Raw genomic sequence first — 15,454 nt, forward strand, 5'->3', positions numbered from 1 at the left:
AGTAGGATGGATTAGGTTATAGCTCTCATAATCCAATCATTTTATCTCTGAATATTCCTGCATTAACACTGGAGCTTTTGGGGGACACTTCCTTTCCAAACCACAACAGGATAGACTCACATATATATTTCAGCTTACTTTATACTTATAGAAATATGCTAATGATGAATTTTGATAACTGTCATTTCATTTACAATACTGAGATCATCAGTCATACAATATAATTGATCATAAATTTTATGATCTCAAAAGTTGAAAGAAAATAACTTGGAAAATTATTTTACAGCTGAAAACATCTTGCATGGTTAGCAAAATATAAACAAAAAGTGGTCTCTATACCTTTTAAGATGCAAAGCATTTTTATGTACTAATAAACTTGCAGTCTTCAGATGCTATTAGCACATCATCACATCTCCAAGAATAACTTCAGATGTGGGATATTGCACGTATTTTCCATTTTATTTTATAACAAATTATTCCTTCAGTAATCCCAATGATTGGATTTTTGAGAAATGCAAATGAAATTTCTCCTATGAAAACCCAATTTCCAGCAAGATATACTTAAAAGTAACTTACAGGGAAATTGATTGGTTGGGTTTTTGTGTCTTTTTTTTTTTAATCTTCTAGAGCAATGTTTATGTGAAAATATAATCAGAAAATTAGTACCTTCATCAAGAGGTAATTCAGAGAGCTTTACAAGTAAGCTTAAGATTCTCATTGATTACAAAAGAAGGCTTTGTGCCTCCAGAACCCTTAAATACGCAGAGGCAATTATGCCATTAAGGTCTCTCTTCCATGCAAAGATTATCTCATTTCCTCACAATTAGTATTTCCTGTTTATTGAGACGGACTGTATTAGAAACATATATTTCCCCTCCTTACTCTTCCTCACTATCCTTTGCTTTCTCTGAAGATATAGAATTTGGAACCTCTTTTACTTCCTATAGGTTAATATAATTGTATTTTGTTGGCATCTATGATACAAACTGTTATTTGCTGATTACCTTATAGCCATTACTTTGAAAAGTAATTAGAGAAAGAAAAGAAGATTTGGAAAAAAGTCAGAAAGATTTTTTTAGATGAAGGAGTAGAGGTAAAGAGGAATTAGAATTGGTGAGAGGTAAGGAAGACTTATATCACCTGTGGCAAGACTGTGTGTAGAGGTAAAGGTGCTGAAGTTCAGAAGGAGCAGAAAATTCCTGAGAGTGGCAAGGGAAATAAATAAGATATGGGAATCCTTTCCCTTCCCTTCTTGCCTTTCAGAGACATCTCCCTGCTTCATCTGTCCACCTTGAAAGGGCTCAGGGCTGATATGTCAGGGGTGACCTCCTAAGTGTGTTGTGCACTAGATGCTAAGAGGGACCCTAGAATGCAAGGGTACTGTATCTGACTTCCCAGAGCGTAGGGTCAGGTAAAACACACACACGTAAAAGGAACGCTAGCTGTATATGCCAGATGGATCAAAAGTGTTGATAGCAGCTACAATACTAGAGAAGTTCAGAGAAAGAGGTTGATGGAATTTAAGTTGAGAGAGGAAAGCTTTGGGTGGATCTTGATTTCATCTTATAAGATTCTGATGAGAGGGAGAGCAAGGACCTTCTAGAATATGAAGAGATGTGCATGTGTGGGGCAAAGAGATCATAAGAGAGAGGGCTGGAGATGTGAAAAGCATAGTTTTTTATTTAAAACCTACTCAGAGACATCCATAATAGCACATTTAAGTAGCAAAGATAATATCCAAAATATTGCTAATAGGGTTATTCAAGGACAGGATAAGAAAGTTTTAAGTTTCTATTATACTTCAAGAGAAATATATACTGCTAGAAATTATAAATTTATAGGGTGGCTTCCTAGTCATTCTCATTTAATCCTCAGGAATCCTTTTTAGACTGGGAAGGCTGTGTAGGCATGAATATTTAGGTAGATAGATGGATGAAAGAGAAAAAGGGAGAACACACACACACTTTTTATTTTTCGTTTTCATAGCTCACAACTTGCTTAACATAGTGGCTGTGTATGAAAGACATCCAGTAATTATTTGTTGAATGAGAGTATTACTGTTCCCTTTAGATCACAATTCCAAGGTAGAAGGAAAGAGAAAGAACCAAACATCATGACTCTGCTCCTGAGGTCCTCCCCTTCACCATACTGTTCCAGACATGGATTATTGTATCTCAATAAATGAGAGAAAATGTCATAATCAAAACTTGGATGAAAGTTCAAATGAGAATCTCTGGAATTGTAGAATTGAGATAGGATGACCTACAGGTACATATGCCTTGAATCTCAGGTGGAAAGTGTTTAGGAATTATTATTGGGAAAGGAGAGAGCTTTCATATTTAATTGCAATTATAATTCAATAGATGAGAACAAATCTTCTGGTGGAACAGACCAGAACTTCCATTCTTGCTATTTAAGAACACCAGAGCTCCTGGGAACACTACAGTTTTGTTAGAAGAGGCTACCCTGAAGTCAGAGGAGCACTATGGACTTAAATGGGAGCTGCTCTCTTTAGTTGGCAAATATCTAGAAAGGAAAAGGGGAATCATCTAACCTCCCAGAATGGAAGGAGGTTTCAAATGCAGTACAAAGTTCTTTCCTCCCCTCCTTAAATAAAAGTCCAGAAATAAAAAGGATTCAGTCCCATGACAGTGATAACTAAACTCGCTGTGCGCTCACCACTGCTGCATGTGTGATCTCTGGAGAATTCCAGCTACATGTGCTATTTCACGTCTGTCAGCTAAATCTGAATCCCAAAATATAACAAATGCAAAATGTGACACTGAGGAACATTATGTGGATTTGTGATTTTCCCCAAAGGACTTAGTCCAGCCGGCAATAAATGGATTGAGATTTCATGCAGAACATGGAGACAGACGGTCGCTACATGACTTTTCTTCGTGACTCGACATGCATTCTTGCAGTTTCATTAGTGTTTTCCATATTGTGGCTACTGAAAATGACAATGAAAATGGAAATTGTAGGATAACAGGATCTTTTAAAGCATGTGGAACAGTCTATAAACAAAAAAGAAGCACAAACTATATTTCCAACAATAAAGGGAAAAAAATTATGAAATGCTTCTCTGAAGCAATATTGTATGGGGTTACTTAAAATGTCTACTCAGTTGTGTATGAAGAAGAGTTCTCTAGTTTTAATATTAAGTGAAAAAAAATTGAGGTAAAAATTATACATACAATATGGCCACCACAAAACATAACCACAAGGGAAAAATGAAAGAAAATATAACCAAATGTTAATAGCTTATGGATAACTTGTTGTCTTGTTTTTCTCTGTATTTTATAAAGTACCTGCAGTGGGAAAGCAATATTGTTATAATCAAAATGTTGTTCAATTTCTAAAAAAGAAAAAAATGTTTAATTTACAGCATATTAAATTCATTCAACATGTTTAATTTATATCACATTAAATTTAAAAAGAAAAAGAAAAAAGTCTAAGTGTGCTGACTTTCAACTTTTCTAGGACATGTATTCTGAGGTGAGATGTTCAGTGCACAGTCATGTCATGATATTTTCTGTCAGAATTCCCACAAATAAACCCAGACACATAAATGACAGTGACATAATATTATAGCATTGTCACTCAGCACAAATAGTTTCCTACTGCCCAGATTTGCAGTGGGGTGTCTGAAGTTGTCCTAATTAACACTGGAGAAAATTCCTGGAGGCCCCTGTTGTTTCAATAACATGTTTTGCCTCTGACCCACATTTCCCCTATGATAGTTGTAACAAAAACCATTTTGAAAACATGCAGGGGGCTGGGGATGTAGCTCAGTGGTTGAGCACTTGCTTTGCATGCGTGAGACAGTGGACTCGAGCCTCAGCACCACAAATAAATAAATAAAGATATGTGTCCATCTACAACTAAAAAAGAAAAAAGAAAGAAAGAAAATTTTTAAAACCCAAAACATGCAGGACTGAGTCTGTAGCTCAGTGGCAGAGCACTTGCCTAGCATGTATGATGCACTGAATTCGATCCTTAGTACCACATAAAAATAAATAAAGGCATTCTGTCCATCTACAACTACAAAAAAAAAATTGAAAAAAAAAAAAAACCATGAAGGGCTGGGATTGTGGCTCAGCAGTAGAGTGCTTACCTAGCATGAGTGAGACACTGGGTGTGATTCTCAGCACCACATATAAATAGAAATGTTTGTTTCTTATGTACTGGAACTCTGCAGTTGGAACCATATTCTTATGCTCACATATATAGTTATTTTTTCTTAGTTAATGGTTTGACTCTGCAGCTATCCACTCTTACTCCTCGATATCATTAGCTCTGTTAGTCAGGTTTCCCTTCTGAATCCTCCAACTAATTTGTGGCAGAAAGTCAGTATTGTTTTTTGCATTGAACTGAATAACCTCGATTTCTTAAAATAACTAAATTCCAAATATATTATTATTACTTTATCCTTTGTACCCACTGGGTTCCTTGTGCATTCCCTTGTTAACTTGTATCCAAGCAGTAATGAGAACACTACAGAATTCTCCTTTACCACAGTAACTGTTGCTTTGGGTCTTTTGTTGAAAACCAAAGGTTTACAGGTGATTGGTCGTGGTGCCTGGAGCAGTAGGATCCCACTGCTTTAGAATCCTCATTAAAAAGATCATCAGAAGTTGAGCTATTCTCACTCAAGGAAAACCTGGTTGCCTTTGGACTTGACTGTTCCATAATGACTGGCTTTCTTTGGAATATTCTCTGTGATACTATGTGGCAAATTGGATTTCTCATTGCTAGTGTGGGAGTTTCAAAGCCAAATGTTACCTTCTCTATTGTCCCAGTATTAGCCAACTTGCATGAAATCTTCAGTGGAAAAGGTTTCCTGTTCCTGGTCAATATATGTATTTTCACAGAGAATTCTGTGACACTTAAAATGTGCACCCTTCACAGAGTGCTTGGTCCAGCTAATGGACTCTGAGGGTGCATGGTAATCTTGACCCACAAAAATGAGGACTTGTTCCTCATTTAGGTCTTTTGACCTAAAACTTGAAGACTGCTATGAACCTTATGCAAAACTGAATTATTTCAATGATTTCAGATGGCTGAGACCCAATAGAAACATTTTAAACATGATCACTCAAAATAAGAGGCACCATCCTAAGAAGCGTGACAGTTGCATAAGCAATGGTATAGCTAAGGTCCCAAGGTGTAGAGGTGAAGAGCAAGAGGAGCATGTCCAGTGGCAAAGAGCAGGCTCAGAGTCAGGTACAAATCACAGCCATGGTGCCTCTTGGTAATGTGACCTTAGACAAGTTACTCTGCATCTCTGAGTTTCAGGTTTTGAAGCTCTCAAATGCAAATGATAATGTTATATTAAGGAAAAAATGAAATATTAATACATGTATAATGCCTAGCACAACTATAATATGGAACTAGAACATAGCAAATGTTCAGTGCATGGCAGTTATTGTCCACTATCTTCTGTGAGATGAATGAGGTCATTTCTGATAAACAGAAAAAAAGGAGCATTACCCACTGTTCTTAATATAACTTATCAGTCTATGTTAATTTACTACCATTTTATCTACCCACACTCTCCTTGGTTGTTGAATAGGAGGCAGCAGTGGAGCACCAGTACAGAGGGGGGAGCACCTCACTTTCCCTCCCATTAGAGATTAAACAGTGTGGTTGAGACCTTTTAAAGTAGGTCTAATATCAAACTAGGAGCTAGAAATCAAACACATTCCTACCAGGATAAGCTACTTTAATGAGAGATCTTCCAAGGCTACCCAGATCTCTTTATGTAAAGCACCAGCTTATTTTTTGACATGATTAACTTTATGAAAACGACCAAGTCCTCATTTTTGTGGGTCAAGATTACCAGGCACCCTCAGAGTCCATTAGCTGGATCAAGCACTCTGTGAAGGGTGCAAATTTTAAGTGCTTTCTATTCTCACAACCTTATTCTCCATCTTCCCAACACTGGATACTGCCATTAAAATTTCCTCATACTCTAGATGAGAAAACCGAGATCAAAGGAGTCACTTGCCCAAAATTGAGCTGTGGAAGAATAAATGAAAAGCAATAACAGGGGTTGCATCAGCTCAATTTTACCAGTTGTTTGTTTTTTAGTGCCAGTTTGTCAAAATAATTTGGAGTGTCTTTATTACAATAACAGTATTTCTTAGCAGGACTCACGGTCCCAGGGTAGCACCATCAGCACCAGGTCCAGTCACCTCCTGGGAGAAGGCAGTGGGAATTTTATGGGTGGGATTTATATCCAATAGAAGCCTTGGGCGAAGTAATTCAGAATAAGAATAAAAGGGAATCAGAAAACATAGTGTACTTAGACTTGCAAAATACCTTTGAAAAGGTTACTGTTGGATTTTTCTGAGATGGGGGAATACTTTGATCTTGATGCTTAAGCAAAAGAAACAATGCCAGAATGTAAGGGCATTTCTGCGGGTCGTATAAATAATGCTGCCTGCAAGTAATCAGCACTGGGACCACACTTACTTAGCATATTTATAAATCATCTGAAAGGAGTACATAGTGAAATTTCCAGATTTGAAAAAAAAAAACAAAAAAACTGCTAAGCTCTTCCAGGTAGTCAAATGCCAAGCCAGTTAATATAAATGCAGAAAGACAATGCAGGAATACATGAGTGGGCTGAAGGATGGCAGATGGGCTTCTGCGTGGACAACCGTAAAATAAGGAATTTAAGAAGAAATAATTCAAACCATTTCCCAACATTAAAGGGTCTTGAACTATCAGCTATTCCAAAATTAAGAGATTTTATAGTTAGTGTACGCCTTTCCCCTAGTTACTCCTACTGCAGCTGAAGAGCCAGACAGAAATTAGGTGTGCTTAGAAAGGACATTTTTAAAGTGGGCATGGAAGGCAGAAAGCGGCCTCCTGCTCAAACATACAGCCATTGGTGCACTTATGCCTGTGATATTGTACACCACGTTTTCAACTAATCTTAAAGAGTTGTAATAGGGTGGGAGATGGCCCACAGAAAGTCAACTAAAATGATCTGCGGGAAAGAGGAGCTGCTTTGGGGAAACAAATTTGCAAAGATTAGGATTTATCAAATCATAGAAATAAGGTAGATGTAGCCATTTACCTTGGTTAAGAGGCAGAAGACAGAGGGTGGGTGGAAAAGGCAAAGGCAGAGTGCTGTTTAAAAGCTAAACCAATTTAGTCGGAAAGGCTGACAAATAGGCCAATAAAATTCAAGGTAGCACAGGATACATGTAAAGAATTGCCTACCCCTGTGCCTTAAAACTTATAAAGAAGGGGAAAAATTACACAATCAGCAATGACTTTGGAAACCATTTACCCAACAAGAGTTGTTCTATGCCAGGACCTGGGTAGGAAAAGGGTAAATACCTTTTTTTTATGAGTGGATTTACAATATGTTGTTTAAAAAACTCAGGTATATTTAGAGATCTGCCCAAACTTTGCAGTATATACTTTTGAGAAAGATGAGTTTTATAATCAGACAAACTTGATTCAGACAGAGCCAGCATGTACTAGCTCTTGGGTGAGCAACTTAACGACTCTGTGCCACAGTTTCCTCATCTGCAAAGTGAGATGCTGGGAGGTTGGGAGGGGTAGTATTTGTAAAGCACCAGAACAAACTGGGGATGGAGGCTCCCTGCAGTTCTCAGTTCCCTTGATGTCTCCTGGACAGGTGCCTTTGCAGTCAGACTAAAAATCTTGTCCCAGAGAGACTCAGTCAAGTAGGCAGTGTTCAATTCTAACTCTAGTGTTGCTGCCTCCATCTTAATTAATATCCATTCTTTCCTATTCATTGAGCTGTTCTTTTGAGCATTGCTTCAGGTTGTGGGAAAGAATAAGGATAAGCATATCCTAGTGCCCTGTTCTCAGGGAGCACACATTGGGAGGGGTTGCACTAAGCCTGTAAGTAAAGTTATTTCAAAGAATGATACAAGAAGGTCATAGGGTAGAATACGCTGGGGGCTGGGGGTGAAGCTCTTTGGTGGGCCAGCAGGGAAAGTCCTTTCTGTGGAGATACGTTTGAGCAATGGGAGGATGAGACGTCTCTGTTTATCCCAAAGCATTCCAGGCAGATGGATGGGCAGGGCTGGAAGCTCCAAGGTGACAATGAATATGGGGTGTTCAAGGCATGGTTCTTAGGCCTGCATAACAGAGATCCTGAGTGGAGAGGGGGAGGCAAGGACATGGATAGAGACAGAGGGAACCAGACCCCTTTGAGGCCAGGAGAGGGCTCAGATTTTACTCCAAGAGCAATAGGAAACCACTGGAAAGCTTTCAGCTGGTTAGTGGTAAGAGTTTGTATTTCTGAAGGGTCTCAAGGCTGCTGTGTAAAACGGGACTCTGGGCAGCAGGAATCCAAGGAGAACCCTCACTGCTTCTTCTTTCCACCCAGACCTGCTGGCTGCTACTCTTTCCTACCTTTCTGGACCTGAGTGTCCCTCTGCCTTCACACTCCATCCCTCACAGGGGAAGAGGGCTAACTTTGCACAAATCTTTTTGCACTCCTCATGTTTTAAGACATATAAAAATGATTTCTTTTTCTCAAATGAAATAGTTAACCCAAATACATGTTGTTTCAGGTTTTAAAAATCAATTTGATTGGCCACAGGAAACGCATTTTGGCATCTCTGGGAGACAGGCTGCACGACGATCCTCCACAGAAGCCCCCTCGGTCCATCACCCTCAGGGTAAGTGCCGCCATGTTCATTTTGTTCTCTTCCCCTCCCCCCAATAATTATTTTGTGCAATAAAATGACTGAAGCAATAGATCAAGAAATATAGGCTGTTTTCTACGTAGCTTATCTGTATAAAAAAACAATCTTCCTTTAAAACAGGATTTGTCTTTCTCAGTTACTTAAATATATGTTTTAGAGATTTAGACATTTATCTATAATGGAATTCAGTCTGTCAAACCACGCCTCTAAAGAACCACACCTGTATCCCACATTCCCATCTACACCAAGAGAGAGGAAATGAGTTTTCTGTGAGACTCCTCAAGCCCACAGAAACGAAATCGATCAAGGACCACAGTTAAGTAAAGATCAATTTAAATTTAACCTCAGGGTCTTCTGTTTTCAAGAAGTGAAGATTGGCCATTTTTACTCACTTCAAAAATTAAGAATAGAGAATCCAAAACGTTATTTCATAAATCATATGTATCCCCTTCAGCTACATTTTAGAATTATGGGGTAGAAAACCCAGAGAGAAACCCAGAAGGTAAAGTGGAAGGGCAAGGAGGACAAGAAGGAAGGGGTAGAGAGAGATGATTCCAAGCAAATGGCCGTGGCAGGGAGTCGCCGCCAGCTGCTGGTTTCATGAACCCTACAGATCGTTTCTAAAATTCATCAAAAAAGCCAAGATCTCTCTGGCAAGTGAGAGAGTCCCCACTTGATTCTCTGTGTTTAGTCTGGCACTTGCTTGCTTCTGATTCCCTTCCTGCAGGTATCAGAAAAAGTAGCCATAACAAGCTGCACAGAAGCGCGGCCCTTAGACATAACTGCCCGCGTGAACCGCCTCTTATGAACTGCAGCAAACCGCAAGCGAGCGGCAGGGCGGCCGCGGGTCAGGCAGGGCAGGAGCCGTTAAGATGTTAAGTGTGACTGCGCTTTGAAGAAGAAGAAAACATACAGAGTTTTCGAGGGATGCATGAGAATTGTCTTCAGGAGGGAGCCAGGAGGAAAAGCCGTCACTTGGGGAGCTGGGATATACTACTTAAGGACTTGGGAGCAGTGAAAGTAGAAATAGGACTCATTTTTCCCCTTCCAGAAGAGGAGCCTCCTGTAAACTGGGTAGAGGGGTGATGAAGCTAGAAAGGGCTTATCCACCCGCCCTGCCCTCCGTTTGCTACATGGAAGGGGAGGAAGCCATAGGCACCATCAGTGTGGTCATGCTGAACTCCCAGCTACACACTGTGCTCCCTGGCCTTTCCCTTTTAGCCTCTTGCTCTGACTCCCCAGAATAGACTTAAGGGAACAGCAAACTGATCAAAGACAGAGATTTCCAAGCAAAAGTTTAGGACCTAAATCTGGGCAGGGAGGTCCATAACATGTCAGGGAGAAGTGGTCTACAGATTAGGCATGATCCCAGTCCTCTTCTTACCTGCCAACGCTAGAGCCCAACCTACTGCCTCCCCTTGCCTTACACCTGGCCAGTTTCCAGCTTGAATTGTCTTTGCCATTGAAAAGTATCCTCTGTCATATATGCATTGCTCTGCAGTCTGTATGTCGTGTGACATGCTGTGTTGCCATTGTGTCCTCTTCCCGGTCCTGTTGTCAGACCACTCTTTGGTGGAGGATCAAAACCCATTGGGTCCCATTTTAGCTTCTCATCATGGCACCTACCATGGTGAAGACACACTCCTGCAGTTCCCTTGTAAACACATGTGATAGTGTGCCGGGTGCCTGGCAGAGGTGGGCCTCCCTCCTGAGGTCATCCATGGTGCTGGTTTAAGAAAACAGAGCCTTATTCTTTGTACTTTAAACTTTTGACCGGAAATACTAGTGAGGGGTAATATTGACTTGATAAGGCCATTAATAAAATAAACAGTGAAATATCATCCATTCCTTTCAGTTGATTTAAAAAACGACTCCCCACCCCCCACAGTTTGTCTTGTCAGTATTTCGCAGTTTTGAAACCAAAGGTGAGCCACAAAAACATGGTATTTATTTCATGATGTATTTCCATTCAGGAACCCAGTGGTAATCACACTCCTCCTCAGTTGTCTCCATCACTTAGCCAAAGCACTTACACCACTGGTGGCTCCCTAGACGTTCCTCACATTATCATGCAGGGCGATGCAAGGAGGAGAAGAAATGAAAACTACTTTGATGATATTCCCCGATCAAAACTGGAGAGGCAGATGGCCCAGGTAAGGTGTTCAAAAGCCTCTGTGATGTTTTGCTTTCACCTGTACCAGGTAATGCACTCAAATATTGAACAGTAGCTTATAATGGATGCCTCTTGTCCATGCCTAACTGGAATTTTACCATTTTATAAAGTGTCCTTCATTCCCTGCTCTCTTGAACTAGCCTGGAACAGAGTTTTCCAAGAGAGGAATGTATATACATATCATTGTTATTCATTCCTACTGAACAAATCATGCCTGATGTCATTGTACCCCCAAGTCTTTGCTCTAAAGGGAATAATAGTGTGTCAGAATCCAGTCATCATAAAAATGGGTAATAAAACTCTAAATTTTAAAATGTTGTTTGGTCGGATAATAGGGCAGAAGTTGGAGAGGGGACTAACTCCATATAATGTTAATTTCCTCCCAAGCTGACATGTTTTTATCTACTTGTGCTACTGGGACTAGTGGCATTATCTCCATCACCTTGAATAGTTGATATTGATAGTGCTGCCTGACACAGATGATTGAAAAGAGGGCTCTGTCACTTTTACACCTTTCCTCAGAAGATTCAGTAGCCATAGCTAAACAGTGGTTCTGTTCTGAAGGTTCATTAGAGGGTTAGCTATCTTTGCAGCTTTGCCCTGCGATTCAATGATCTGATGTATCGACAATTATTGGCAGAACCAACTCTTTTCATCCTCATTCTAAGTTCAAAATGATGTGCTCAGAGTCTCTTTCTGCCTCCCACACCTGAGATGAGAATCTCGAGGTGAAAATTTGACTGTAATTGCTTTGCCTTGGTTGTTAAAGATTTTTCTCAACTGTTTGGTGAGATTCTGTTTTTAAAAAGCTTTTGATAAACATTCCGCACTGCAGCTCACAAAAGAAAAATGTGAAGAGAATGTTCTAGAAACCATGGCTATTCTGCCTGTAAATGCCTTGGAGAGAGAGGAACTGGAATACTGTCTCCTTTCCACTCTCAATATTGAATCATTCTCAGGGAGTGGCATTGTTGGGATTATGGATAATTTTTTATTGAAGGGAGATGGAAAATATAGGACAAATAAGAAAAGAATAATTCTCCCAATTTCTGTTGTTATGTATTGTCTTTAAATCTTTATTATGTTTTCAATGAAGTTCTTTTAAATAAGGAGTAGGAAAGCTTTCCCCCCAGGCTATTCGTTCTTTTTCTGCTATTTGTTAGTGTTTGTGGATCACATACGTGGTTCAGTATCTTCAGTGACAGCATTTCAGGGACTCAGCTTATTTTAACCTTGAACCATATTGTCTTCATGTATTAGTTCAAACCTGGACTTTCCTGAGCCCTCGTCTTCCCTGGGGAAAGCAGTATAGTTGTTTAATGAGCATTAGCTATTATTGACTGTGTCAGCTTCAGTGACAGAATTACCTGTCTCAGCTGCTCCTATAATTTATGAAATCACTCCACATAGGGCAGTTTTTTTTTCCCAAAGAAGAATTAATTATTCTTCTGCCTGTGTCTGAACACACAGAGATAATCTATCAGGATTGCTCCTTTAATTTCTTCCAGAGGTTCCCAAGCAGGGACAGGGGTACTTTCTGAACAGCCCAAATCTTAGTCCTAACACTGCAATCATAAATGCATCCCTTTTAGCAGTTGTCTTACCTTCAGAAAATTGAATGAACTTTCATCTGCCCAGGTAAAAAAAGCAAAAAGCGGAGTGAGATAAGCAGGCTGATGTGATGCAGTGAGCTGTATCGCAGCTGCGTGTGTGCTTGTTTACACGGAGCCAGCTAACTAGGGTCGAATGACTGATGCAGACATGGGCTCCATCAGCAACCAAGAGCTTATTAGAAGCTTTCTAAAATCCTGCAGTTCGATATAGCACTTTAGCTGCAGAGGAAATAGGAGATGGCACTACAGGAATCTGATCAATAAGAAAAAAGGATTCTGGGATCTTTAGATTGTGTTAATTGCAGTTTTTAAATTTGTTTTGAGAATGTCCTTACTCTGACAAAGCAAAAAACCATGGAGAAATGAATTTATCCCTCTTAAAAACAGTGTCATTTCAAAGCTTTAACCTGTCAAAACATGGAACACTCGGTCATTTTGTTGTTGAACAGCTGTATTCATGCGACTTTTCAACCTCGCAAGCACTCAGTTGATGTTTTTTCTTATTTTCTTTGTTCTTCTAATAATTTTTTAAATCATTTGCTTTTTAATCATCTGAAATATTGGCTCTAGACCATGTTTTTCCCTGGAGTTATATGTTAAACCAATAAAGTTGTGTCTTCCTAAAGACCTGAATTAGCAATTAAAATCTCCATAAGCATGCAGCTCCCTAGTTACACCTCTTCCCAACCAGAGCTGTCTGTGGCTTCTCTCCAGAGGTTGCTCCCAAGAGGCTTACTGTAGCTTGGTTAATGCTTGCCTAATCCACCTCTATTTCCCACTAAAATGCAGAAGTCCACCTTCAGGCTTGCTTTCTTACCTGCTAAAAGAAAGAAGAACTCAGTTAAGAGAAAAATCACCAGGACAGATTGATGTTCTTGGAAACCCTTCCGCTTCTGCAGGTTCAGCTGAGCTTGCCCTGGAGTGGTTTGGAATTCTGATCCTCGGCCAGAACCCCTCAGCTCCTGGTGGCGGTGGTAACCCACAGGAGTTTTGCCTTATGAAGGTCTACTTCACAGATGTTTGGGGGTGCTTTACTTAAGTGAGAAAACAATGCTGAAAGTTCATCAATTTAATGTCCATTCTACCTGTTAAGTTTATTTGTTAGCAAATACTTAAAATGTTTTCCCCTATTCATGATAATTATTATTCAGTGTTGTTTAACTGCTTGTTTTTAGTGGGAACCAATATTTAAAATACCTGTCTTGGAATACAGGAGATTTGCTAATATTTGACTGTCATTTGCTTTTGTTCTGGTATAAGCAATATTCAGGAGTTGTCTTAAGAAACAAAACTGAGCTCAATGCTAGTAGCATATTTTCAACCACTGCATGTAATGATGTAGACCTATCTGGACAATAGGCTTCCTACTATGCTGAAAACATAGCTTCTCTGGCCTATAATTCTAAGTTGGTCTCATTAGCCTAAAAGGTTCTGAGGTGCTTCCCCATTTCCCTACCCTAATAAGTGAATATTGCACTCATATTTATATAATTATACCTTAATGTCCATAGTGCTTTTAAATTTCTAGAGTATTTTTGACATCTGTTTATCTCATTTTAGCATGAACAAGGTGTCTTCCACACTGTTGATGTGCACTTAGCACATGGCAGATGAGCATTTAATTCTGGGTTCTGTGGAAATGAGATAGTAAATATAAATATGGGAAAGACACCAGAAGGAAGAAACTATTTTCACTATTTAGAGCTTAATTGCAATCCTTAGAAGTTTCCCTCAATGATGAGAAGTCAAAGGACTCTTCCAATGAATAAAGGAGGGTGATGGAATTAATAAGGTTTAGGGACCAATCCTCCTCCGACCGATGAAAGAAGGAAACAGAGTTTTCAAATGCTGAAGCTTATGACTATTGATAGAAGACTTTGATTTATGGAAATACATATGAAAAAGTGAAATAGTATGTGTATTTTCACAAAGTAGAAAAAAACTCCTCAACAATAAGAGAAATACTTATCTTTTTATAAACTTTAGCTTAAATATTAGTGAAAAAAATCCATAATGTTCAAGTTCTTCTGTTTTGAATGCTCTCATTGAGATACCCACAATATTGCCTGGGGCAGTATTTCAGGCCTGCTTAAGGCTTTTTCCAAATTGTGTCTAAATCATTAGAAAGTCAATGCAGTTGGCAGTCTAATATTTCTTCATCTAAACAGTAGCACTTAATAAGTATGACTGGATCAATTACTTAGTTATTTGAAAGCACTTTACATATATTAGTTCTACAAATGTTCATTCTTTTGATATTATTAAAGGAAGAGAGCCATGTGGAAGTGCTGCTATGGCCAGGTCCCTGCCTGGAATTCCACACACAGTGTCTTATTTAATCCTCACAACAGCCCGTGAGGAAGCCGAAGTGGGTGAGTGCTGTGCCTCACAGCAGGTAAATAGTAACTGTGTGACCTGGACCAAGTCGTGTGGTGTCTCCGAACTTCAGTTTTCTTGTCTTTGAAATGTGGATGAGGCCTGCTTCTCAGGTGTGTGTATATCAGATAATGTATGTGAAATCATAATTAAGCTGCAAAGTAATGGACAGATGGGTAGGGAGGTAGGTAAATGACTATAAATTCTAACATACCATCTGTGGGTCCCTAATTCAAAGGTCCTTGACTCATTGCAAGAACAATTGATGCCAAAAGCAAGTGGTCAGATGGCTGTAGCATTCTATAAAGACCATCTTTTTATTCCAGTGTTATCCATACTTAGAATGTATATTGAGAGTGGAATTGGAATATTCCTTTTGATTATCTTAAGTGTGTAAATACGAAGTCCACAATACAGCATACATCATGATACAGAGGGATCAGCCCCAAATACCCTCAAAGCCAGGGATAGCAGAGGATAGAAGGAATCCTCCGTCAATTCAAGTTACACAAGTATGTCCCAAAAAATACCTTATGGTAATAACATGTTACTACTATAACATGGTTACATAAGACAGTGAGAAGGAGAGGAAT

General features: G+C 39.3%; 1 protein-coding gene across 15 annotated transcripts in view; it reads left to right on the forward strand.

Annotated features, from left to right (window-relative positions):
* Nucleotides 1-15,454, forward strand: part of Anks1b (ankyrin repeat and sterile alpha motif domain containing 1B) — a 1,117,917-nt gene that overhangs the window by 1,036,631 nt on the left and 65,832 nt on the right. For 10 of the 15 annotated variants that reach the window (XM_058571278.1, XM_058571279.1, XM_046419347.2 and 7 more), the window contains 2 exons: nucleotides 8,565-8,672; nucleotides 10,673-10,852. In XM_058571278.1, coding sequence (XP_058427261.1) covers nucleotides 8,565-8,672; nucleotides 10,673-10,852 — 288 coding nt within the window. The remainder of the gene's footprint in view (nucleotides 1-8,564; nucleotides 8,673-10,672; nucleotides 10,853-15,454) is intronic. The other 5 variants (XM_058571274.1, XM_058571275.1, XM_058571276.1 and 2 more) reach the window with 2 other exon arrangements.

Source organism: Marmota monax, unplaced genomic scaffold, assembly GCF_021218885.2.
Source record: "Marmota monax isolate L192 unplaced genomic scaffold, Marmota_monax_Labrador192_F-V1.1 WCK01_AAM20220418_F8-fsc00036, whole genome shotgun sequence".
Taxonomy (NCBI): Eukaryota; Metazoa; Chordata; class Mammalia; order Rodentia; family Sciuridae; genus Marmota; species Marmota monax.